The following is a 24,208-nucleotide window of genomic DNA, read 5'->3' on the forward strand; positions in this document are numbered from 1 at the left end:
CATGTATCCATAAATAAGGGCAAAATACATACATGAAAGCAAAAATACACAATAGTCTTTAGTGAGTCAGTATTAAGTTCATAATGAAATAGTGTCCACTTAGACTTAGATACCCTCCTCACCTACTTCCTATGACAGTTCTCTCACTCACTCCAAAGCTAACCTTAGCAAAGCAAGGACTACAAAAGCTGAATAAGGGCAAGAGACTGGCATATTTAACGATGACTCTTTAGCCACTATCAGGCCATTCCACCAGCTGGGGCCCTAATTGGAGAGTCCTGAGATTCCCAAACAGACTTGATGGGCCTAGAATTCAAATAAATCACTCTCTCCATTATTACTGCTCATTTCTATCAGCAACAACAAAATAGACCCCTTTGTGGGCCCCCATAGGATCTTGCCCTCAAAGTAGATCAACAATGGTAGAGAATGTTCCATCCTCCGAAGGGAGGATGGACAACATACTCTATGCTACACCTGAGGAAGATGGATCAATACTGGGGCAGCATGGAATGTTCCTACTCATGACCACAGAATGTGAGCTCAGATCTAGAGGGATGTAGACAGACTCCCAAGCTAACTACAGGCTCCAGATCACATCAGATCGATGGGGTTTACAGTCAACAATATTTATACCCCTTTCCCATATTAGGGAGCTACTCTCTTCCCTGATCCAGCTTTCTGGTCCTTTTCCCAGCCATGACACCATCTCCCCAGAAAATAATTAGGATTCACCTGCATATCAGATTTCAGGCTCAGGCAAAAAACAAACAAACAAAAAACCACTAGTATAGCTACAGGCCCTTTGAAATATAACTAAAATATGCCTATTAGCTATCTACAAAATGGAGGACCCCTCCCCCAACACTTCATCTGCACTATTCCAGCCTTTAGGTCCATGATTGTTCAACAAGTTGTTTGGCTTTGTATGTTAACTCTCTTTTCAGCCACCAGGTTCCAGATGCTAGCAGGATAAGACCAGACTTCCCTGGACAGACAACCCCACCAGTGTGCCTTGGAGCTCTGCTTCCCCAGAGCCCTTCCCCACTAGGGAAAGAGAGAGACAGGCTGGGAGTATGGATCGACCAGTCAACACCCGCAGGGAAGCAATTAAAGAAACCAGACCTTCAACTTTCTGCATCCCACAATCATCTTGGGTCCATACTCCCAGAAGGTTAAAAATAGGAAAGCTATCATGGGAGAGGATGGTATATGGAGGTCTGGTGGTGGGAATTGTGCAAAGCTGTACCCCTCTTATCCTATGGTTTTGTCAATGTTTCCTTTTTATAAATAAAAAAATAAATATATAAGTAAATAAAATGTAAATTGATGCTCATTTGTAATACTATTATCACTATGTAAGTATAATTATGTAAAATAATTATATAATTTAATATAGTAAGATAAATAATACAATTTACATTTACAAAAACTGATGATGAATTCACATTTACATATACATCACATAAATACATATCATATTTGATTTAGATATTGTTATATATTAAAATTAAAAAATTCCTGAGACAAACCTTACTAAATATTTCAATTAGTGGTTTTACATTTCATATAAGTCTCTATCACACAAAAAATGTAATAATTATTATGCAGTAAAACTATGCCTAGTTGTTAAGTTCTTCAAAACTCTGATTAAAAGAAAATCTAGTTCTATTATGTATGAGACTTACCTTTAAGTCTTTCTTTTTGATCTTTCACATAAAAGTGCCAATGAGAAAATAGATATCGTTTACATCTAAAATCATTATAGTTATTTGCTATTTCCAATTTTTTAGCCAAAACTTCACTTTCATTTACAGGAGGTATTGTTATATCTCTCCAAGTGCTATAGGCAAAAAATACAGAAAAATAATATTTTAATACCATGGCATTGTATCAATGAATAAATTTAAAAGGAAAACACTTCCTTTACTACTTCAAAAACCATGCCATAGAAATTATTACATTATATTTACAGTTTTATTTCCATCCAGTCCTTGCATTTCTGTTGAGCTTATACTTTCTTTTCCAGTATTAAACAAATACATATATATTTAATGTTGCAGATATTTTTTCTTTTTTATTTTTATGCTTCACTGTTCATGAAGCTTCCCCCTGCAGATGAAGACTGGGATCTTGAACCAAGATCCTTGAGCATTGTGACATGCAACTCTACAAGGTATGTCACCACCCCGTGCCCCAATTTACATATATGTTTCCAAAACCTAGAAAATTCTTAAATCCAAAAGTATTCTATTTTATCTAGAGACAAAACTACACATAACCTAAACTAACTTGGTATCAAAACTTCTCCAGATCTGACAAATAGATGCTTATAATCTTGCTTCATTTTACTTAGTAAGAGTAGACGTGTAGACAACCCCACTAATGTATCCTGGAGCCCCGCTTCCCCAGATTCCTGCCCCACTAGGGAGAGAGAGACAGGCTGGGAGTATGGATCGACCTGTCAATGCCCATGTTCAGCAGGGAAGCAATTACAGAAACCAGACCTTCAACCTTCTACACCCCATAATGACCTTGGGTCCATACTCCCAGAGGGCTAAAGAATAAGAAAGCTATCAGGGAAGGGGATAGGATACAAAGTTCTGGTGGTGGGAATTATGTGGAAATGTACCCCTCCTATCCTGTGTTTTTTTATCTGTATTTCATTTTTATAAATAAAAATTTAAAAATAAAAGAATAGATATGCTTTGTTATAGGAATATTAATATTCTCAGATGTATTTGGTTTCAAGATGCTAACCCCTGACACCACTAAAGATAGTGTATAATATACACAGTATTCTACACAGTATTCTAAGGACTATTCTTCTGAAATTAAATTTTAAAAAAGAAATCTAGATTCAAAGGAAAGCAGGTACCAAGGGTTTTAGATAATAAAATTGTAAAACTATACTTTCAACTTTAAGATTATAGTCTTAAAATTACAAAGTGATAACTTGAAGAAGTAAAGAAAAAAAATTTTTTTTTTCCTCCAGGGTTATTGCTGGGCTCGGTGCCTGCACCATGAATCCACCGCTCCTGGAGGCCATTTTTCCCCCTTTTTGTTGCCCTAGTTGTTGCAGCCTCATTGCGGTTATTATTGCCATTGTTGACGTTGCTTTGTTGTTGGATAGGACAGAGAGAAATGGAGAGAGGAGGGGAAGACAGAGAGAGGGGAGAGAAAGATAGACACCTGCAGACCTGCTTCACCGCCCGTGAAGCGACTCCCCTGCAGGTGGGGAGCCGGGGGCTCGAACCGGGATCCTTACGCCGGTCCCTGCGCTTTGCGCCATGTGCGCTTAACCCACTGCGCCACCACCCGACTCCCGTAAAGAAAATTTTTTAACTAAGTAAAAGTAAATTAAATATAAATACATATAATAAAAAATTGTGAAGACATTATTAAATGAAAAAGACAAGCACAAGTGCCCAAAAAAATGATTTTTTTATTCAAGTTGATAATATTAAAACTAAGAAACAAAAAAATAAAATAAATATGAGAACCCAAAGAGGAAGAAATAGTACAAGAAAATCATTTTCTTACCAAAAATGGGTCTTTACTAAATTTCCAGTGTAAAAAGTGCATGCTTTTATCATCAATTCAGGAGTCATCTAAGATAAATAAATGAAAGGACAAACATTAGAAATCAATGACTGCACAGGTTACATTAGAAGACACATTGGGGTTGGGGGGGTAGTCAGGGAATCCTGGGATTCCCACATAGACATAATAGGCCTAAACCTCTAGCAGATCCCTCTCACCGCTGTCACTGGTGATCTCCATCAGGAACAATATTATGGACCCATCTGTGGGGCCCTGTATGACCTTGCTCTCAGTGCACTTACGAGGGGTGACTCTCAGCAACGAAGGTAAGCTTACCGGTTCTCCCTTGATGGTTCAAGGGCTCAGCAACATAGGCAAGAGACACTGGGGAGAGTTGGAACACTCTCATTTTATTGAGGGGTGGGCTTGGATATATATAGAGAGAAAGTTAAACAAAGAACATTTTTCATATACGTCAGAAATTACAGGTTTTTTAAAGGTCAGCTTGCCCCTATGGTAGGGGGCTGGTATGACAGAAATTGATGCGATACATAAAGGTCAAGACAATTATTCTCCATGATGCAAGCAACTTAATTATCCAAAGGTATTTGAGAGAAACATAGGGGTTAAACCAATAGGGTGAGACAGAGAAAAGATAAATAAGGCTTGACAGATATCAAAGGCCATAAGGAAATAGAGTTTGGAGTTTCTCTTGTCTGGGATTTGAGGTGTATGGTGAAGTGTGTAACTCTGGGTGACTGTGAACTTTGGATGAACCTTGAAGCAGGCAGCCATGTGGCCTGCAGTTAGTGGGGAGAAACAGTGAGATCTCTGTGGGCTTGAAAGTCTGATAAGGGAAAACAGTCTGAGAGACATTTTTCCCCTTTGCTTATCTCTGTGAGAGAGGCTAACAAGGGGGTGTCTTTCCCAGACCTCCACCCAGGGATGGGGGGAGTTTTTCCTAAGCTCTACCAAGCTTACATAGCCCCACATGACATCACCACCCCCAGACAATCGCTTAAGTCACCTGCATATTAGATATCAGGCTCAGGAAAAAACTAGTAAAGTCATGGGCCCCCTTGGAATATACCTAAAATAGACCTACTAGCTTTTTCCAGAATGGAGACCCCAAATCTCCATCCACAATATTCCTGCCTTTAGGTTCATGATTAGTCAACAATTTATTCTGCTTTCTATTTTAACTCTTTTTGAGCCACCAAGTTCCAGATGCTGCCGTGATATCAGCCAGACTTCCCTGGGCAGAAGACCCTACCAATGTGTCCTGGAGCCCCACCTCCCCAGAACCCCATCCCACTAAGGAAAGAGAGAGACAGGCTTGGAGTATGGATAGACCTGTCAACGTCCATGATGAGCGTGAAAGCAATTACAGAAGCCAGACCTTCCAACTTCTGCACCTCATAAAGACCTGGGTTCATGCTTCCAGAGGGCTAAATAACAGGAAAGCTATCAGGGGAGGAAATGGGATATGGAATTCTGATGGTGGGAATTGTATGGAATTATACGCTTCTTATCCTATAGTCTTGTCAGTGTTTCCATTTTATAAATAAAAAAATTAAAAAAAAAATAACTATGAGAGCTGAGAATATAGATAGACCAGCCAACTTCTATGCCCAGTAGAGGAGCAATTACAGAAGCCAGAACTCCTTCCTTCTAAACCCCAAAAAGAATTTTTTATGCTTTGGAAAATCATTTCTTTATCTGTGTCTGGATCAGCATCTCACATTTTACCCTTCCTTTTATATTTATTTATTTATTTATTTATTTTCCCTTTTGTTGCCCTTGTTTTTTTATTTTTGTTGTTGTTATTGATGTCATTGTTAGGTAGGACAGAGAGGAATGGAGAGAGGAGGAGAAGACAGAGAGGGGAAGAGAGAAAGACACCTACAGATCTGCTTCACCAACTGTGAAGCAACCCCCATGCAGGTGGGGAGCCGGAGGCTGGAACTGGGATCCTTCTGCCGTGGAACCGGGATCCTTCTGCCGGTCCTTGTGCTTCGTGCCATGTGCGCTTAACCCGCTGCTACCTCCCAACTCCCTCTTTTTAAAATTTTTTTAATATTTATTTTCCCTTTTTGTTGCCCTTGTTTTTTATTGTTGTAGTTATTATTATTGATGTTGCCGTTGTTAGATAGGACAGAGAGAAATGGAGAGAGGTGGGGAAGACAGAGGGGGAGAGAAAGATATACACCTGCAGGCCTGCTTCACCAACTGTGAAGCAACTCCCCTACAGGTGGGGAGCAGGAGGCTGGAATCCAGATCCTTATGCGGGTCCTTGTGCTTTGCACCACGTGCGCTTAACTTACTACACTACTGCCCGACTCCCATATTTTACCCTTTCTTTGCACTTTCAATATCAAGAAATAGCCCTGGAAATTCCTGTCCTATAAAACGTCAGGTAGAAGTAGCTAAGATGTCTCTAAGAATTCTATGCAATTGTTAAAAAAAAAAGGGGGGGGTTCTGTATATTTCTAGCTAGACATCATAGGCTGGTTTAAATTTATAAAGCTGCTTTCACATATGGACAATGAGGTTTACCCCTCTTAGATAAGTGATTTTCAATCATTTTAGTTTCTTCTTTTGAAAAGATATTTTATTTATTTATTTATTTATTTATTTTGAATAAAGACAAATAGAAAAGTTGTGAGTTAAGGGGAGATAGAGAAGGATAAAGAGACACCTGCAGCACAGTTTCAACACTTGTGAAGATTCCCTCTTGCATGTGAACTAAGGGCTTGAACCCAGTTCTTTGCACACTGTAATGTGTGTATTCAACCAGGTGCATCACCATTCCTCTGGTCCCTTTATTTTAGTTTCTTGCAGTAACAGTTGTCATCTTTCTCCAAGTGACATTATACGCAAAGCAGAACTAGTCTAGCATTCAGGGTTTGGAATGCAAGACCTAGAATTCCATTCCCTGGGTCTCCTCCTTGGCTGCTGGATCCCACACTCCCCCCAAAAAATCTCCAAAAACATGGTTTGCATTATCACAACTTCACAGACAATCAAAGGTTTTACTATGGGTAAATTGAAGTCATTAAGACACCTATATCATATCAGTGAGAATTGGACATAAAGGTTCTTCCCATTGTATTGGTACCTTAGAACTGTCCCAGATTCTGTATCCCATTCCTCTGTATCTGTCTCTCTGTTGCAGACCACTGGTTAGGACCCAGTGTTACTCTACACTCACAATTCTAAATGATGCTGCAGGATGTCCCTGGCTCTCACCTGGACCATGGTGTTAACAATATTTTACAATCCCAACTCTGTCAGCAACTTCTAAACCTTGCCTGCATTTACTAAGACATCATTCTACGATCTACAAGGCATTATTTATGGTTTCACACAGTCTCATTGATGTTGGTATTTCTCTTCCCACATTCTTTTGCTATGCTAAACTCATTTAGACGAACAGTGTTTGTTCTAAAAGTCTACATGTCCTAAACAACTTTCTTGCCCTCTTCGCAAGTTCACAACCAGTTATTGGTGTTGGTTATTTCTTTCAGTTAACTAGATTTGGCTTTCAGATAGGTCTCATTAATGGTTTGGTCATATTTTTATTAGCATAATCCCTGGACAGGGAGAAGAGAGAATGAAGGGAGATAAAATACAGAAGAAATTATTGGGTTGTTGGAAAAGTCATGATATATTCTTCTAGGTTTTTCTATGTAAAAATGTTTTATAACTTGTCCAACAATGCAGTAGTATAGAAAAAAAAGAAAATGCTCTCCTCTAAAGGTTTCCATGATGTTATTTTCATATAACGATGCATGAGAGAAAAGAGTGGAAAGTTATACATTTATATCAGAAAGAGAAAGAATAAATGCTTTTCTGGATGCTTCTTGGATATCAAGGAAGGCTACAATGAGTTGGTTATATATACCTATGTCTGCATGTGTGATTTTTCTGAGCCTCTCTAATTACAAAAGCAATGTGATCTTACCACTCTTATTAAATCTCAAATATACTTGAGAACTTACATCAAAATTTAAGACTTATGTTTTTAAAATACTTAGTTATCGATATTTACCAGCTGATCATCCAGTCCAAAAAGTTGTTCCAGGTAAGTTTCTGACAATCTCCGAATCATGGGCCTCATTGATGGATCAATGCACATATCCCTTTAATAAAATCATAAAACAGAGTTAAGGTAATTTTAGATAGTAGTTAGTTCTATAAGTAATCCATAAGACCCTTCCCCTTGGGAGAAGAATATCAGAGTCAACTGGACAGTTTTCTGAATTTACTCCCACTCCACCTAGAGATTTTGCTGGGCTCATAGAGGTCATGCCTCCTTTTCCTCATACTTAGTTGGAAATTAACTGTTATGTGAACATATGTTACTGATGAAAGCACATAATATTTTTCAAGTGAGATCCACTGGGCAAACCATCCCTATTGAAATCATTAGAACTGAAAAGCTTATAAAGGAGGGGCCAAGAATTATAGCACCCAGTAGAGTACACATTTTATCATACTCAAGGATTGAAGCTCGAGCCCCTGGTTCCCACCTATAGGGGGAAACTTCACAAGTGATGGAGCAGTGTTGTAGATATCTCTCTATCTCCCCCACACTCTAGTCCCCTTTATTTCTCTCTGTCTCATAGTCTCATCAAAAAGAGAGGGGAAAAAAGGATTGTGGTGGTCATTAGAGTGGGGGAACCACCAGGAACAGTGGAGCTATACAGGCACCAAACTCCACTGATAACTCTGGTGGCAAAGAAAAAGGAGAGCTGTGCTAACAATCTTGAGAGTAGAAGTATTCAAGATCTTATTTTCATATTATGAGTCTTTTACCTTCAAAATAAAATATCTTCATCATGTAAATCAAAACAAAACTTACCAACGAATATGTTCAAGACCATTTTCCATTATAAGAATAATCATTTTCTCTAAATATTTCAGCGGATCCTTGGGACATGTAACAAGTAGACCACATAACAGAGCCTGAAGGAAAAAGAAATGGGAAGAGTGGTTTTGGATTTGCATTTTCTTAACAACACTCAAACAAAGTCAAATAACTTGCGGTCTTTTAAGTTAGCATACTTTCCAGATATTCCTTTATATTCAATATTAATTACTAATATATTTATTGCAAATAAAGACAACATTGAGATACCACCTCACTCCTGTGAGAATGGCATACATCAAAAAGGACAGCAGCTACAAATGTGGGAGAGGCTGTGGGGACAGAGGAATGCTTCTACACTGCTGGTGGGAATGTAAAGTGGTCCAGCCTCTCTGGAGAGCAGTCTGGAGAACTCTCACAAGGCTAGACATAGACCTCCCATATGACCCAGTAATTCCTCCCCTGGGGATATACCCCAAAGATTCCATAATGCCCAACCAAAAAGATGTGTGTACTCCTATGTTCATAGCAGCACAATTCATAATAGCTAAAACCTGGAAGGAACCCAGATGCCCAACAGCAGATGAGTGGCTGAGAAAGCTGTGGTACATATACACAATGGAATACTATGCAGCTATTAAGAACAATGAGCCCACCTTATCTGACCCATCTTGGACAGAGCTAGAAGGAATTATGTTAAGTCAGCTAAGTCAGAAAGATAAAGATGAGTATGGGATATCCCCATTCATCAACAGAAGTTGAGAAAGAACAGAAAGGGAAACTAAAAGCAGGATCTGATTAAATTGAGAGCAGGGCACCAATGTAAAAACACTGGTGAAGGGGAGGATGGCCATTGGGCTTCCTGGCATGGCGGGGAGGTGGGGGAGTGGGACACAGTCTTTTGGTGGTGGGAGTGGTGTTTATGTACAATCCTATTAAAGTGTAAACATATAAACCACTATTTAATTAATATGAGAGGCAAAAAATTGATCATATGTCTAGAACTTCTTAAAACACAGACTGAGTCTTTTTAATACATAGGCTGTATTTGATATGTTGTCTCTCCCAAAAGCCTAGACCAGGGAGAACAGAAGCAACCAGTAGCACAGCTATGTACAAAATGCTGGGTATTATACCCCAAACCCTATCAAAGGGACTTTCCAAAGTTAACCCTATCACCAAACAACTCACGGAAAGTCTGAACTTCACCCACTCAAGTAGGAAGGCCTGGAAGCTTCTTCATAGTCTGGGTGCCGGTAGCCAACCCTCTCCCATCTCCCATCCTCCCGTATCTCCAAACTCAGTGGCCAGTCACCTAACTCAAGTTGGACGTGCTAAGATCGACCCAGCCTGAAAAAGAGAAATTTCCCATGAGTGGTCATCCCACTTCCGTTTATCTTGTCCACCTCCAAAACTCTCTCCCTTTACACTGTCTGAACTGGAAGACGCTTTGAAGAGGGTTAAACCGGGAACGGCTGCTGGCTATGATAACATCACCCCAGAACTCATTCTTAACTTGGGCCCCACGGCAAAGAAGTGGCTCACTACATTCCTGTCCCACATCTTGGAATCCGAATCTATACCCAAAATTTGGCGTTGTGCGAAGATAATAGCAGTTTTGAAACCAAAGAAAGACCCAACACTGGCCGCCAGCTATAGACCAATTTCTCTCCTCTCCGTGTGTTACAAACTCCTTGAGAGGCTGCTTCTGTCACGAATTTCTCCTCTTACAGAGAAATTCCTATCACCCACCCAAGCTGGTTTCTGTCCAGGAAGATCTACCTGTGAACAAGTCCTGGCCCTCTCAACTTACATTGAAAATGGATTCCAGAAGAATTTAAAGACGGGTGCTGTCTTTGTTGATCTCACAGCAGCCTATGACACGGTCTGGCACCGAGGTCTCCTAGTCAAGATCTCAAGATGCCTGCCTCCATGGGTGGCCAACACTATATCGTTTCTTCTCCAAAACAGAAGATTCCGGGTGCATCTGGGTGACAAGTCTAGCAGATGGAGACTTGTCTCAAGTGGCCTCCCCCAGGGCTCTGTTCTGGCTCCTACGCTATTTAATATTTACATCAATGACCTTCCAGAAACTTCTTCAAGGAAGTTCATCTACACCGATGACATCTGCTGTGCAACTCAGGCATCCAAGTTTGACATCCTCGAGGAAACACTCAAGAAAGACATGTCTCTGATATCTGATTACTGTAAAAAATGGCGACTAATCCCTAGCACTGCAAAAACAGTATCATCTGTTTTCCATCTACACCATGCCTCGGCCTCACGTGAGCTTAATGTGCAGCTTGGCGATACGAGAATCCAGCATGAAGAATCCAGCATGAAGCCAGTCTATCTTGGCGTTACTCTCGATTGCACCCTATCATTTCATGAACATCTCGTAAAAACTGCAGCAAAGGTGGGCGCAAGGAATAACATCATTGCAAGACTGGCCAGCTCCTCATGGGGCGCGAGCGCTTCCACACTACGATCATCATCTCTGGCATTATGCTATTCCACTGCAGAATACTGTGCCCCAGTATGGTTCCGTAGCCCCCATGTCCACTTGGTTGATTCCAAATTATATTCCTCCATGAGGATAATTTCTGGAACCATCCATTCCACCCCGGTTCCATGGCTGCCAGTTCTTAGCAACATCGCCCCGCCAGATATTCGTCGGGATGCAGCATCATCTAAGTTCATTTCCCACGTCTACGCTCGACCAGACCTGCCAATATACTCGGATATCTTCGCCCACCCTGTCCAACGCTTGACGTCTCGTCACCCAATCTGTTCCCCTACGCCTACACTGAACTTCTCTGTTCCAGACTCTTGGAAACAGAGCTGGAAGTCAGCTGAGGTAAAGAACAAACACCTCATCACAGACCCCTGCAAGCGTCAACCCGGCTTTGACCTAGCACGTTATGATTGGGCCCTCCTCAATCGCTATCAAACAGGCCATGGCCGGTGCGCCGCTATGTTCCATCGCTGGGGAGCCAGAGATGACCCGAACTGCCCCTGTGGCTCCAGACAGACTATGACCCACATAGTCAACGACTGCCACCTCTCCAGATTCAAAGGAGGTCTCGAAACTTTACATCAGGCTCAACCTGACGCTGTTGACTGGCTACAGAAGAAGGGCAAACGCTAGAAGAAACTATCCATTGTCTTCTTGAACCCTAAGACAACAGAAACCTCACATTTCCACTATAGAGCCTATATTTCCCCCAGTCCTGGAACCTTAGGGTGGGGCCCACTTTTCTGCATGCTGCTCTCAATTCAAATCAAATAATATTGCATCCGCGGATCGCAACCTAATCAGTGCAACGAGTGCCACCCCAGCATGCTTCACTTCAGACTGTGACCAGAGACTTCAGGTGTGGAATGACAACCCTTCAGCTTCATCACTCGGGTGAGACCTTTCCTTTCATAGTATTCTCTAATTCCATTCCAGGTGGTCCACTCCCCAATAAAGTCCCCAAACCTAGATATAGTCCAGGTCCCCTGAGATAGAGCATAGGTTCACACATGCCCATAAACTAGGGGGAAAAAATATATACCTGAAAGCAGAAGTACACAAGAGCATGCAGGGAATAACCCCCAACACTTCATCTGCACTATTCCAGTCTTTAGGTCCATGATTGTTCAACAATTTGTTTGGCTTTGTATGTTAACTCTCTTTTCAGCCACCAGATTCCGGATGCCAGCAAGATGCTGACCAGACTTCCCTGGACAGACGACCCCATCAATGTGTACTGGAGCTCCACTTCCTCAGAGCCCCACCCTACTAGGGAAAGAGAGAGGCAGACTGGGAGTATGGGTGGACCAGTCAACGCCCATGTTCAGCAAGGAAGCAATTACAGAAGCCAGACCTTCCACCCTCTGCAACCCACAACGACCCTGGATCCATACTCCCAGTGAAATAGAGAATGGGAAGGCTATCAGGGGAGGGGATGGGATATGGAGATTGGGTTATGGGAATTGTGTGGAACTGTACCCCTCTTATTCTATGGTTTTGTCAATGTCTCCTTTCTTAAATAAAAAATAAATAAATAAAAAATATATATTTATTAGTGATTTAATAATGGTTTGTAACACCATAAGACTGCAGGGATATAGTACCACACTTCACCCATCACCACAGCTCTGTGCCCTCCCATTCATGACTAACAACCCCCACACCCCTACCCCACCCCGCACGCGCGCACACACACACGGACAACCACCATAGTTTTCACAAAGTCTTAGAGACAGTTTGGCTTTTTTTTTTCTTCTTCCTTTTTACAAGTTCATGTGTTTCAATTTTTTACATTGTACATACGGGCAAAACCATCTAGTAGTTGTCTTTCAGAGAAATGCAGGTCATTTAGTAACAGATAAAACTATAGCAATAAAAAACCTTGAACACACACAAAAAAACAAAAACAAACAAACAAAAAACACTAAAGGGGGAGTCCCGGCAGTAGCGCAGTGGGTTAAGCTCAGGTGGCGCAAAGCACAAGGACTATCACAAGGAACCCGGTTCAAGCCCCCAGCTCCCACCTGCAGGGGAGTCGCAGGTGTCTGTCTTTCTCTCCCCCTGTCTGTCTTCCCCTCTTCCTCCATTTCTCTCTCTGTCCTACCCAATAATGACATCAACAACAATAATAACTACAACAATAAAAACAACAAGGGCAACAAAAGGGAATAAATAAATAAATATTTTTTTAAATTAAAAAAAAAAAAACACTAAAGGATAAAAGCCCCTTGACTTTACCCCTTCCCCTACATTTATTTTAAATGCAGGGCCAGGGGTGGGAGGTACCACTATTGTTATGCAAAAAAATGTTTACACCTGAAACTTCAGAGTTTCTGATTCAATCCCAGGCACCACCATAAAGTAGAGCTAAATAGTGATGAAGGAAGAAGCGGAAGAGGAAGGTAAGGAGGGAGAGGAGGAAGAGGAAGAGAAGGAGGAGGAAAGGATTTAAATCCAAGGCCTCTTGGATAGAAAATACCACTAAGCTCTCCCAATTTTTCATATCTTTTCTTGGGAGAGAGGAGGAAGGGACAAGAGAGGCACAACAGCACTGTTCCACTATCCATAGAACTGCCATGATGCCTCCCACGGCGTTCCCTTATAGTGCCAGAGATCAAACCCATTCCTTCACACATGGTGAAGAAAATGCTCTATTGGGTAAACTGTTTCCTAGTTCCCGTGCTCCCCAGATCATTCTTAAAATAGTTTGTCCCAGAAAAAATAAAATTATCATTCAAATGTAAATAATATGCAAGTTGAATACGTAACACTGATGTAAGATACTATGTATTATAAGAAAGAAAGAAAAAAAAAAGCAGTGCATAGATAGCATCATGGTAGATAGCATAATGGTTATGAAAAGAAACTCTCATGCCCGAGGCTCTAAAGTCCCAGGTTCAATCATCCACACACTACCATAAGCCAAAATTGAGTGATGCTCTGGTAAAGATAAATAAACAAGTGGTCTGGGAGGTGGTGCAGTGGATAAAGCATTGGATTCTTAAGCATGAGGTCCTGAGTTCAATCCCCAGCAGCACATGTACCAGAGTGATATCTGGTTCTTTCTCTCTCTCCTCTTTTCTCATTAATAAGTAAATAAAATATTTAATAAAAATAAAAATAAACAAATAAAAGCATTATTATTTTTTTTAAAAAAGAAAAGCAACAGCCTCTAATATGTGAAGAAAATAAACTGGAAAAAGGCTGCTGTAGAGTAGGTGAAATAATACACGATATTACAACATGAATTTTTAAATCAGGTAAGAAGAAACATGGCAAATAAAAATATACATTCTAAAGCAAGAGATAGGCAGATATCTGGAGGTAGTTGTTAATAAAATAATAATAATAAGTGGAAACTGATACTGGTAAAATACTTTAAAGAATTAAAAATATAAGGACAAAATAATTTTGTGAATAAACACCAAATTAGGGAGCTGGGTGGTAGCACAGAGGGTTAATAGCACATGAGGTGAAGTACAAGGATCAATGTAAGGATCCCAGTTCAAGCCCCCAGCTCCTCAACTGCAGTGGAGGTCCAGCTGCAGTGGAGGTCGCTTCACAGGTGGTGAAGCAGGTCTGCAGGTGTCTGTCTTCCTCTCCCCCCCCTTTGTCTTCCCCTCCTCTCCCAATTTCTCACTATCTTAAACAACAACAACAGCAATAACAATAACAAGGGCAAAAACAACAAAAAACCCACCAAATTAGAAAAATGTATTATATACGATAAGAAAGATAAGAGAAACAAAGGAAAAAAGATGTAGGAAAGATTTAAAAGTCATAGAGAGAAAATGGTATTATTTAGTAAGACTGTGTGCATAGAATGTGTAATACATAGCAGTATTATACAATTCATTTATAAATGTATTTATAGAGTTTATATAATATATATATTTACTACATATAAAAATGTCTGAATCTAGGGGCCAGGTGGTGGCACACCTGGTTAAGCACTCACAGTACAGTGCACAAGGATCCAGGTTGAAGCCCCTAGCCCCCACCTGCAGGGGGAAAGCTTCACAAGTGGTGAATGAAGCAGGGCTGCAGGTGGCTCTCTCTCTCTCTCTCCCTCTTTATCTCCCCCTTCCCTTTCAATATCTCTCTATCTCTATCCAATAATAAATAAAATATTTTTTAAATGTTTGAATCTTTTAAAAACTGTTCTTGTCTCACTAGCCTTTGCTTGAACAGTGTCTATTCATTTCTTTCTCCCCTCCATACTTTAAAGTTGCCTCATATTTCTATGATTTGTTTCTGGATCTGTTTTACTGTGCATCCCCTTGTTGACAGTTTAATGATCCTTTTTTTTTTTTTTCCTTTTCTGTGACACTCCTTGCAAGGCAGGTATGATAATGGCAAGCTCTTTAAGTTTTTTATATCTGTCACTGCATTTATTGTTCCTTCATATTTGAATGATAGTCTTTCAGGGCAAACTTTTGCATTTCTTCAAATTCCCTGACAATGTATTTCCTAAATTATTTCTCTGATAGTTCTTCTGGATCTGTATCACTAAGTATCTGGCCATTGTGTTAATTTTCCAGACCAATATTTTCCTATTTTACCCATCTATTTGATTTCTGTTGTTGGTCAGCAGGTTGCACTGGGTTCTGCTTTGTATGAGAGTTGTAGGAAAAGAGAGATATTTTTAAAAAGTGACATAGATGGAGCCTGATGTCCCAGCTCTAGTCTGGGGGTAGGAAGGGATCTCAGGCTCTCTTCTGTTCTTCCCAGGCTGTTTCCCAAAATGGGAACTCTGCTTTAAGGTTAAAGTCACTTTTCCTCCCTGCAAGACCTTCTGAATGCATTTTTCACCAGGGTCTCTATGGCAACTGGGACACCTTACAGCTTAGTAGACTTTCCAGCTGTCACAGGCTTACAATGTTCTGTTCCCTGGCTAGCCCCTTGGAGTTCACTCAACAACCTGTGGCTTTTACAGCTCTAAATATAAGTCACGAGCTCCTTTACTTAAGTACCTCAATTCATGAGCAGTTCCACATGGGTCTGTTAAATCCACCTCATTACTTTGAAGCAATTGCAGGTATGGGTATACCAGCAATGAAGTGCCCTGTTTCTGCTGGAGTCTTTTCTACTTCCCTTCCTGTTCTCATTGTTAGTACACAAACACCAACTTTCAGACCGTGAATTTTTTTTTCACCATAAATTCTAGCTGTTTTCTGATAAAATCCATTGAGATGTTTTATTGTAATATTATTTTTCTAGGGGAGAGCCAAATTCCCAAGACTCTGTCATTAATAACTTTGCCCTAGAAGTTCCTAATATTCAGATTTTGCTGCATATAAACCAAAATATAATTTAGCTTCTCTCTTCTAAAAAAAAAAAAAATCTATTGGTGGTCCGGGAGGTAGTGCAGTGATAAAGCTTTGGACCCTGAAGCTTGAAGTCCTAAGTTCGATCCCTAGCAGCATATGTGCCAGAGTGATGTCTGGTTCTTTCTCTCTCCTCCTAACTTTCTCATAAAATCTTTTTTTAAAAATCCATTGTATGAATGGAACTGGTGGTGATTAACCTTAGTGAAATAAATCAAGAGATGAAAGACAACTATCAGATAGTCTCACTCATGTAAAATCTAGAGATCTGATATACATGAACTTGGAAAAAAAAAAACCAGAAGCAAGCAAACTGTTTTTTTTAATTTATTTATTTTCCTTTTGTTGCCTTTGTTGTTTTACTGTTGTAGTTATTATTGTTGTAGTTATTGATGTCGTCGCTGTTGGATAGGACAGAGAGAAATGGAGAGAGGAGGGGAAGACAGAGAGGGGGAGAGAAAGACAGACACCTGCAGACCTGCTTTACCGCCTGTAAAGCCACTCCCCTGCAGGTGGGGAGCTGGGGCTCAAACCCAGATCCTTACGGTGGTCCTTGCAATTTGGGCCACATGCACTTAACCCGCTGAGCTACCGCCCGACTCCTGGCAAACTGTTTCCTAAGACTTGTGAGAACTCTAGTGGTTATCTTTGGGAGGGAGGATGGTGGGGATACAGAACTTTGGTGGTGGGTGTAGTGTAAAACTATACAGCGTAATCTTATAATCTTATAACCTACTATTAATCACAAATTTTAAACCCATTGTAAATGACATAATAATCTCTGAGCAGTATTTTGTATTAGACGAGGAGTATGCTTTTTTACAATCAAACTGAGGGCACTATTAGTGTTTTCTATGCTTTTTATGTGTGAAGAAATCTATTTTTAAAGTAAAAAAATTCTCAGACCCCAAAAATAAAAGATTTCTCAGACTCAACTATAAAAATTATTGAGAAAATCTATCATCACAAGCCACTGTGAATTCAAGAAGTCTTTTTAAAATGCATTTGTATTTTATAATTAATAGCATTTACAGAATATATATTTAAAAGCTGTGTAGTCCTCAACAGTTAGGAAACAAATAACTTACGGGACCTAGGGTACATGGAAATGAGAAAGCTGATTCTATTTTCAATTGCTCAATTCTTTACATTTCTAAGTTCTACCAATGAGAAAACTATTTTTCGTGAAAAGTTATCCCAGTCAAATTAAGTTCAGAGAATAAGTCTCTAGAATGCTAATAAGGGTGTATGGAACTACTGTAGTTCAAATATTTGCTTTTTGCTAAGAAATCTGATTGCAGCTTACACTGGGTCCGATAGCCTGTAGTGTGAAATACTGTGAACAATATGGATATGCCACTAAGTAAACACAGTCAGTAGGTCATAGTTTTTATTTTCCTACTCAGTGGAAATGAAAATTACAAAGCCACTAACTTGATTTTTGTAAGTAGAAGTAAACTATATAAACATTTCCACAAGATGAATGTTTGACACTCAAAAACATTAATCAGTGTTTTATTACTGCTACTCTTCTTAGGAAAAAAAAAAAGAGACAATCAAAGACAAAATAAGAACATGATTTAATTATCCCTATCAACTTTCTCAAACTTACAAATTCATAAAACAATTGTGCAATACTCTACTTTCTTTTGGCTCCACTTCCCTGATTTCAGTGTTCATTATTTTGAAAGATGTTTGAGCACTGACAACAAACATAGGTTATCTAAGACATTTGTTTCTATTTCTTCATATTACCACCCTTCCTTCAAAGAACAAGATAATGGAAATAGATGGAGTACACTGGGTTTAAACCCAGAACCTGCATTCAATCTAGTGTGTCTCTTCTGACAGGTTACATCTCTATTTCTGTTTCCTTAACTACTGTAGATATGGTCTAGCAAAATAGTGTCATATGGCTATTAAGAGAACTAAATGAAACAAGATCTGTAAAATATTTTGTATAGTGTGTAATAAATACACCAAAAAAAAAAGAGAGAAATCATCAATTTTATCCATTCCTCTATTAATTATAACCTCCATTAGAGAAAAAGACTTGGGAAAAGAAAATAATTTGAAAAATATTTCCTTATATCATTCAGAGCCTAGTGTGATAAGAAAAAGACTGATTTTATATCATGTCTAGTGAAAGATAAAAGGATAAATATATTTGGAAGAAAAATATTAGGAGGGGGGCCAGGCAGTGGTGCACCTGGTTGAGCACATACATTACAGTGTACAAGGACCCAGGTTCTAGCCCCTGGTCCCCATCTGTAGGGGGAAAGCTTCATGAATGGTGAAGCAGTGCTGCAGGTATCTTTCTGTCTCTTTCCCTCTCTATCCCCCTCTCAATTTTTCTCTGTCTCTATCCAATAATAAGTAAAGATTTTAAAAATGAATGATTTTTTTAAAAAAGAAAAATATTATGAAAAATAAGTATATGTACCAAGATGATCAACTGTCTATTAGACCTATGGAAGATACAAGATTGAAGAGAATTAGTCTTCTTTACCTTTTTAGATCCTCAAATAAATGCAATAAAATAAGGTAAGGGCCTACAAATTTGGCAATATGAAGACAACTGTTCCCTGAAAGTACAGAGCAAGTGAGAGTGATTTCCAGGGCCGGAGAAGTATCTTAGTGGTAGAGGGTAAGCCTTGCATATGTGAAGCCATAGTGTCTCATTAAATGGTGGATCAGTGTTATACACCAATAAATAAACTTAAATTCTCCACATTCCACACTTAAAAATAGTTTTACAATGATTATCAAATGCTGTGGACCATTAGAAGTTAGAAAAGCGGGAGTCGGGCGGAAGTGCAGCGAGTTAACTGGCATAAGGATCCCAGTTCGAGCCCCCAGCTCCCCACTTGCAGGGGAGTCACTTCACAGGCGGTGAAGCAGGTCTGCAGGTGTCTATCTTTCTCTCCCCCGTCTTCCCCTCCTCTCTCCATTTCTCTCTGTCCTATCTAACAACAATGACAACATCAACAACAATAATAACTAAAACAATAAAAAAAACAAGGGCAACAAAAGGGAATAAATAAGTATTCTTAAAAAAATTTTTAAAAAGAAATTATAAAAACTTTTAAGTATGCTACCATGATGCCAACTGGGCTTCCCAAGGCAGATGACCCCACCAATGTGTTCTAAAGCCTCACTTCCCCAGAGCCAAATAATGTGATTATAGCAATAACTATCTATTTTCTTCATAGCCCTAAGACAGCAGGAACCTCCTGCTTCCTCTATAGAGCCTTTATTTCCCCCAGTCCTGGAACCTCTAGGGTGGGGCTCACTTTCCTGCATGCTTCACTCAATTCATACTAAATGATATTGTATCTGCTGATCCCAACCTAATCAACACAATGAGTACCACTTCAGCATGCTTCACTTCAGACTGTGTCCAGAAACATCAGGCATGGAATATCAACCCTTCATCCTTATTACCTGGGTGAGACCTTTCCTTTCATGGTATTCTCTAATTCCATTCCAGGAGGTTCACTTCCTAACAAAGTCCCAAAACCTAGATATAGACCAGGTCCCATGAGATAGAGCATATGCTCACATGTATCCATAAATTAGGGCAAAATATATACCTGAAAGCAAAAGTTCACAATTGCTGGGAAATTATGCAGATGTAGTCACATCTGCCATGTTGTCCCCTCAGGCTACTGCTAGTTCCCACAAGAGTTGGGACATTCTCGGAGTGGCTGTTCCACCATGTTGTGCCCTCAGGGCATTGTCTATTTCCCCACGATATTTGGAGTGCTTTGGTTACTCCTCCCCCCTCCCATTCTCACGAGAGTTATTATCCTATCCTGGAGTGCTATGGTTACTCCTCCCCCTTCCCATTCTCGCGAAAGCTACTCCTATAAAAGCCCTTCTTCTTCCGCACCTCGCTCTCTTGCCAGCGCTTCACTTCGGTGTTCAGGCGCAGGAAAGGTTACTGTGTGAGGTGGCCATTTTCGCTACCTCCACGTGGCCCAACCTGTTTCTCTAGCACCCAACTCTGAGGTGCCAGCGCAAATAAATATTTGTGTTCCCTCTTCACTCCGGACCTCCTCTCATCTCCGTGGCACACGACGACACACAATAGTCTTCAGTGAGTCAGTATAAAGTTCCTAATGAAATAGTATCTAATTAGACTTAGATACCCTCCTCATCTACTTCCTATTACAGTTCTCTCCAAATCTAACCTTAGCAAAGCCAGGACTGAAAAAGCTGCAAAAGTATGCCAAGAGACTGGCATACTTTAATGATGACTCTTTAGTCACTATCAGGCCACCCCATCAGCTGGGGCTCTATTTGTGGGACTATGTGAAAGCTTGGTAGAGCTTAGGGGAGCTCTCCCATCCTTGAATGGAGGTCTGGAAAGACACTCCACTTGTTAGCCTCTCTCCTTATAGGATGAACCAAGAGGGAAAAGTCTCCCAAACTCAGTTTCTCCTTGTTAGTCTCTCAAGCTCACAGAAAGCCTACAAGCCTCTCACACTTAATTCCCCCTGCTAGCAGGCCAAATGGCTGCCTGCTTGAGGATTCATTCAAAGTTCACACATTCACTTCACCTTTTGATCATAAAGGAGAACACACTCTATCATACACCTAAGCTAACACCAGGCAGTAAGACCCCAAATTCTATTTCCTTGTGTAATTTGATATCTGTGATTTACATCAAGCTTTGTTTTTCTTCTTCTCTACCTCACCTTACTGGTTTAACCCCAATGCTTCTCTCAAATACCTTTGGATAATTAACTTGCCTGCATCATGGAGACTAATTGTCTTGACCTTTATGTATTTCATAAATTCTTGCCATACCATCTCCCTACCATAGGGGCAAGCTGACCTTTAAGAAACCTGTAATTTCTGACATATGTGAAAAATGTTCTTTGTTTAACTCAGTATAAAGACCTGTATTCTTCTCCCAATAAACGAATGTTCATACCAGAATGTTCCCCGATGCCCCTTTCTAATTCACATGGCCCCTAGAGCTGGTGAGGGAGGGTTGGAGGCTTACCCCCTGGTTGGAGCCACTCCACGTGAGCCCCAGCACCTATTCAGGGAGTCCTGAGATTCCCAAACAGACATGATGGGCCTGGACCTCGAATAAATCTCTCTCTCCATTGTTACTGGTCATCTATATCAGGAACAACACAATAGACCCCTTTGTGGGCCCCCACAGGACCCTGCTTTCAGCTTTGATCAACAATGTTAGAGAATTTCTATCCTCCGAAAGAAGGCTGGACAACATACTCTATGCTACACCTGAGGAAGATGGGTCGATATTGGGACAGTTTGGAATATTCCTACTCATGACTTCAGAATGTGAGCTCAGATCTACAGGGATGCAGAGGTTACATGGCTCCTAAGATGAATATGGGCCACAGACATAATCAAATCGATGGAGTTTACAGTCAACAATATTTATACACCTTTCCCATATTTGGGAGATACTCTCTTCCCTGATTCAGCTTTCTGGTCCTTTTCCAGCCATGACATCATCTCCCCAGACAATAACTTGGATCCACCTGCATATCAGATTTCAGGCTCAGGCAAAAAAAAAAAAAAAAAAGTATAGCCACAAGCCCTTTGAAATATAACTAAAATATGCCTACTAGCTATCTACAAAATGGAGGAACCCCCACCCCCAACTCTTCATCTGCACTATTCCAGCCTTTAGGTTCATGATTGTTCAACAATTTGTTTGGATTTGTACGTTAACTCTCTTTTTAACCACCAGGTTCCAGATGCTAACATGATGCCAACCAGACTTGGACAGACAACCCCACCAATGTGTCCTGGAGCTCCACTTCCCCAGAGCCCCACCCTACTAGGGAAAGAGAGACAGGTAGGGAGTATGGATCGACCTGCCAACTCCCATGTTCAGCGGGGAAGCAATTACCTTCCATCTGCTTCATCCCACAATGACCTTGGATCCATACTCCCAGAGGGTTAAAGAATAGGAAAGCTATCAGGGGAGGGGATGGTATATGGAGGTCTGGTGGTAGGAACTGTGTGAAGCTGTACCCCTCTAATCCTATGGTTTTGTCAATTTTTTCTATTTATGAATAAAAAAGAAAGAAAGAAAGAAAGAAAGAAAGAAAGAAAGAAAGAAAGAAAGAAAAAGGAGGGAGTCAGGCAGTAGCACAGCAGGTTAAACACAAGTGGCGTGAAGCACAAAGTGCAAGGACTGGCATCAGGATGCCACTTGGAGCCCTGGGCTCCCCACCTGCCAGGAAGTCGCTTCACAGGCGGTGAAGCAGGTCTACAGGTGTCTATCTTTCTCTCCCCCCTCTGTCTTCCCCTCCTCTCTGTCCTATCTAACAATGACAATATCAATAACAACAATAATAACTACAGCAACAATAAAAAACAACAAGGGCAACAAAAAGGAAAATAAATATTTTTTTAAATGTTTAAAAAGAAAGAAATGCTTTTAAGTGACAAGGAGAGGGTAGAAGGCATTTCAGTAGTCTTTTTCTTGGTAAGAAAGAGCAAAGCCTTATGTATAATCAATTGGCTGGAGTAAAGGATTAATATAGAGAGTGACAGTCAGAATTTATATTAGGGGCTGTGTTATCCTCTAGACTCAAGAAGTAATTAATAGTCAAACCCTATGAAGATCAATACATTTGAAAGAAAAGGGGCTTTTCTATGTCTTGTTGATGTTTATGTAGTGCCAGCAAATGAATCCAGCTTCTGCAGTGAGTCCTCTTTCTGACCAAACTGTTTCTAATCCTTTATTTTTAGAGATAGACTGAGAGAGAAAGAGCAAAGCCCTGTTCCATTATCTTTATATCTCTATGTATTTTCATTCTTGGTGCTTTCATGCAGTGCCAGGGATAGAATCTAGGGCCTATGGAGAGAAAGCATGCATTCTATCCTCTGAATTATCCCCCCAGAACCCTATCTTGTTGATATTTAAATAGGGAGTGTCAGTTTCTTTTAAATTTTAGAACCCTATAACTTAATGCATACTAATTTTCCTTCTTTTTTTTTAACAAGAATTTATTTATTAAGAAGAGAGATAGGAGGGAGAGAAAAAGAACCAGAGTATCACTCTGATACATCTGCTGCCAGGGATTAAACTCAGGACCTTATGCTTGAGTGTCCAAGGCTTTATCCTCCATACCACCTCTAGGATTACAACTGAAAGTATACTAAATGTTGCTAAAGGGGGACAAGTGACTTCAATCATTCAGATGGGACATCAGAAAGAGGAAGATGTCCTTCAGGATCTGAACTTGAAAGGCTGTAAAACAGATTAGACTTTGTGAGGGAAGAGTAGACAATAGATACTAATACTGCATGATGCCTAGCCCAATGCAAGCCAAGCCACCTAAGCCCCAGATAAAGGAATTGTTACTGAGAAAATAAGTTCTGCTTTTTGCTCATAATCATACCCCATGATTCTCCTCCGGAATAGGATCTGTGCACTGGCTGGCTGACCTGAGGGAACTAACAGCAAAGGTAATCAACCCTCAAGAGAAGTGACGGGGGGCCAAACGGTAGCACAGCGGGTTAAGTACACATGGTGCAAAGCGCAAGGACCTGCGTAAAGATCCCGGTTTGAGCCCCCCTGGGCTCCACACCTGAAGGGGGGGGTCGCTTCACAGGTGGTGAAGCAGGTCTGCAGGTGTCTTTCTCTCTCCCTCTCTGTCTCCCCTCCTCTCTCCATTTCTCTCTGTCCTATCCAACAATATCAATGGCAACAATAACAGTAATGACAACAAGGGCTGTAATATGAAACATTTCAGTAATAAATTTGGAAATTTAATCTTTAGATAAATACAAATCATAAAATCTTTGTTTAAAAATAAAACTAGGTATAAAATAGAAAACTTTGCATAAAAAGTAAGACTTTGTAACTTAAATCTGCCCTCTGCTGGACAGACCTAATTTTGCAAACTCCTTTAATCTTTCTGGACATTAAACTGAGCTAAAAATTTTAAGAGCTCA

General features: G+C 40.3%; 1 protein-coding gene across 4 annotated transcripts in view; it reads right to left on the bottom strand.

Moving 5' to 3' along the window:
• Positions 1-24,208, bottom strand: part of FBXL13 (F-box and leucine rich repeat protein 13) — a 329,012-nt gene that overhangs the window by 281,348 nt on the left and 23,456 nt on the right. For all 4 annotated transcript variants that reach the window (XM_060196358.1, XM_060196360.1, XM_060196359.1 and 1 more), the window contains exons 2-5: positions 8,408-8,511; positions 7,595-7,685; positions 3,544-3,611; positions 1,689-1,843 (exon numbers count right to left, since the gene is read on the bottom strand). In XM_060196358.1, the coding sequence (XP_060052341.1) occupies positions 1,689-1,843; positions 3,544-3,611; positions 7,595-7,685; positions 8,408-8,511 (418 nt within the window). The remainder of the gene's footprint in view (positions 1-1,688; positions 1,844-3,543; positions 3,612-7,594; positions 7,686-8,407; positions 8,512-24,208) is intronic.

This window comes from Erinaceus europaeus, chromosome 8, assembly GCF_950295315.1.
Source record: "Erinaceus europaeus chromosome 8, mEriEur2.1, whole genome shotgun sequence".
NCBI classification, from domain to species: Eukaryota; Metazoa; Chordata; class Mammalia; order Eulipotyphla; family Erinaceidae; genus Erinaceus; species Erinaceus europaeus.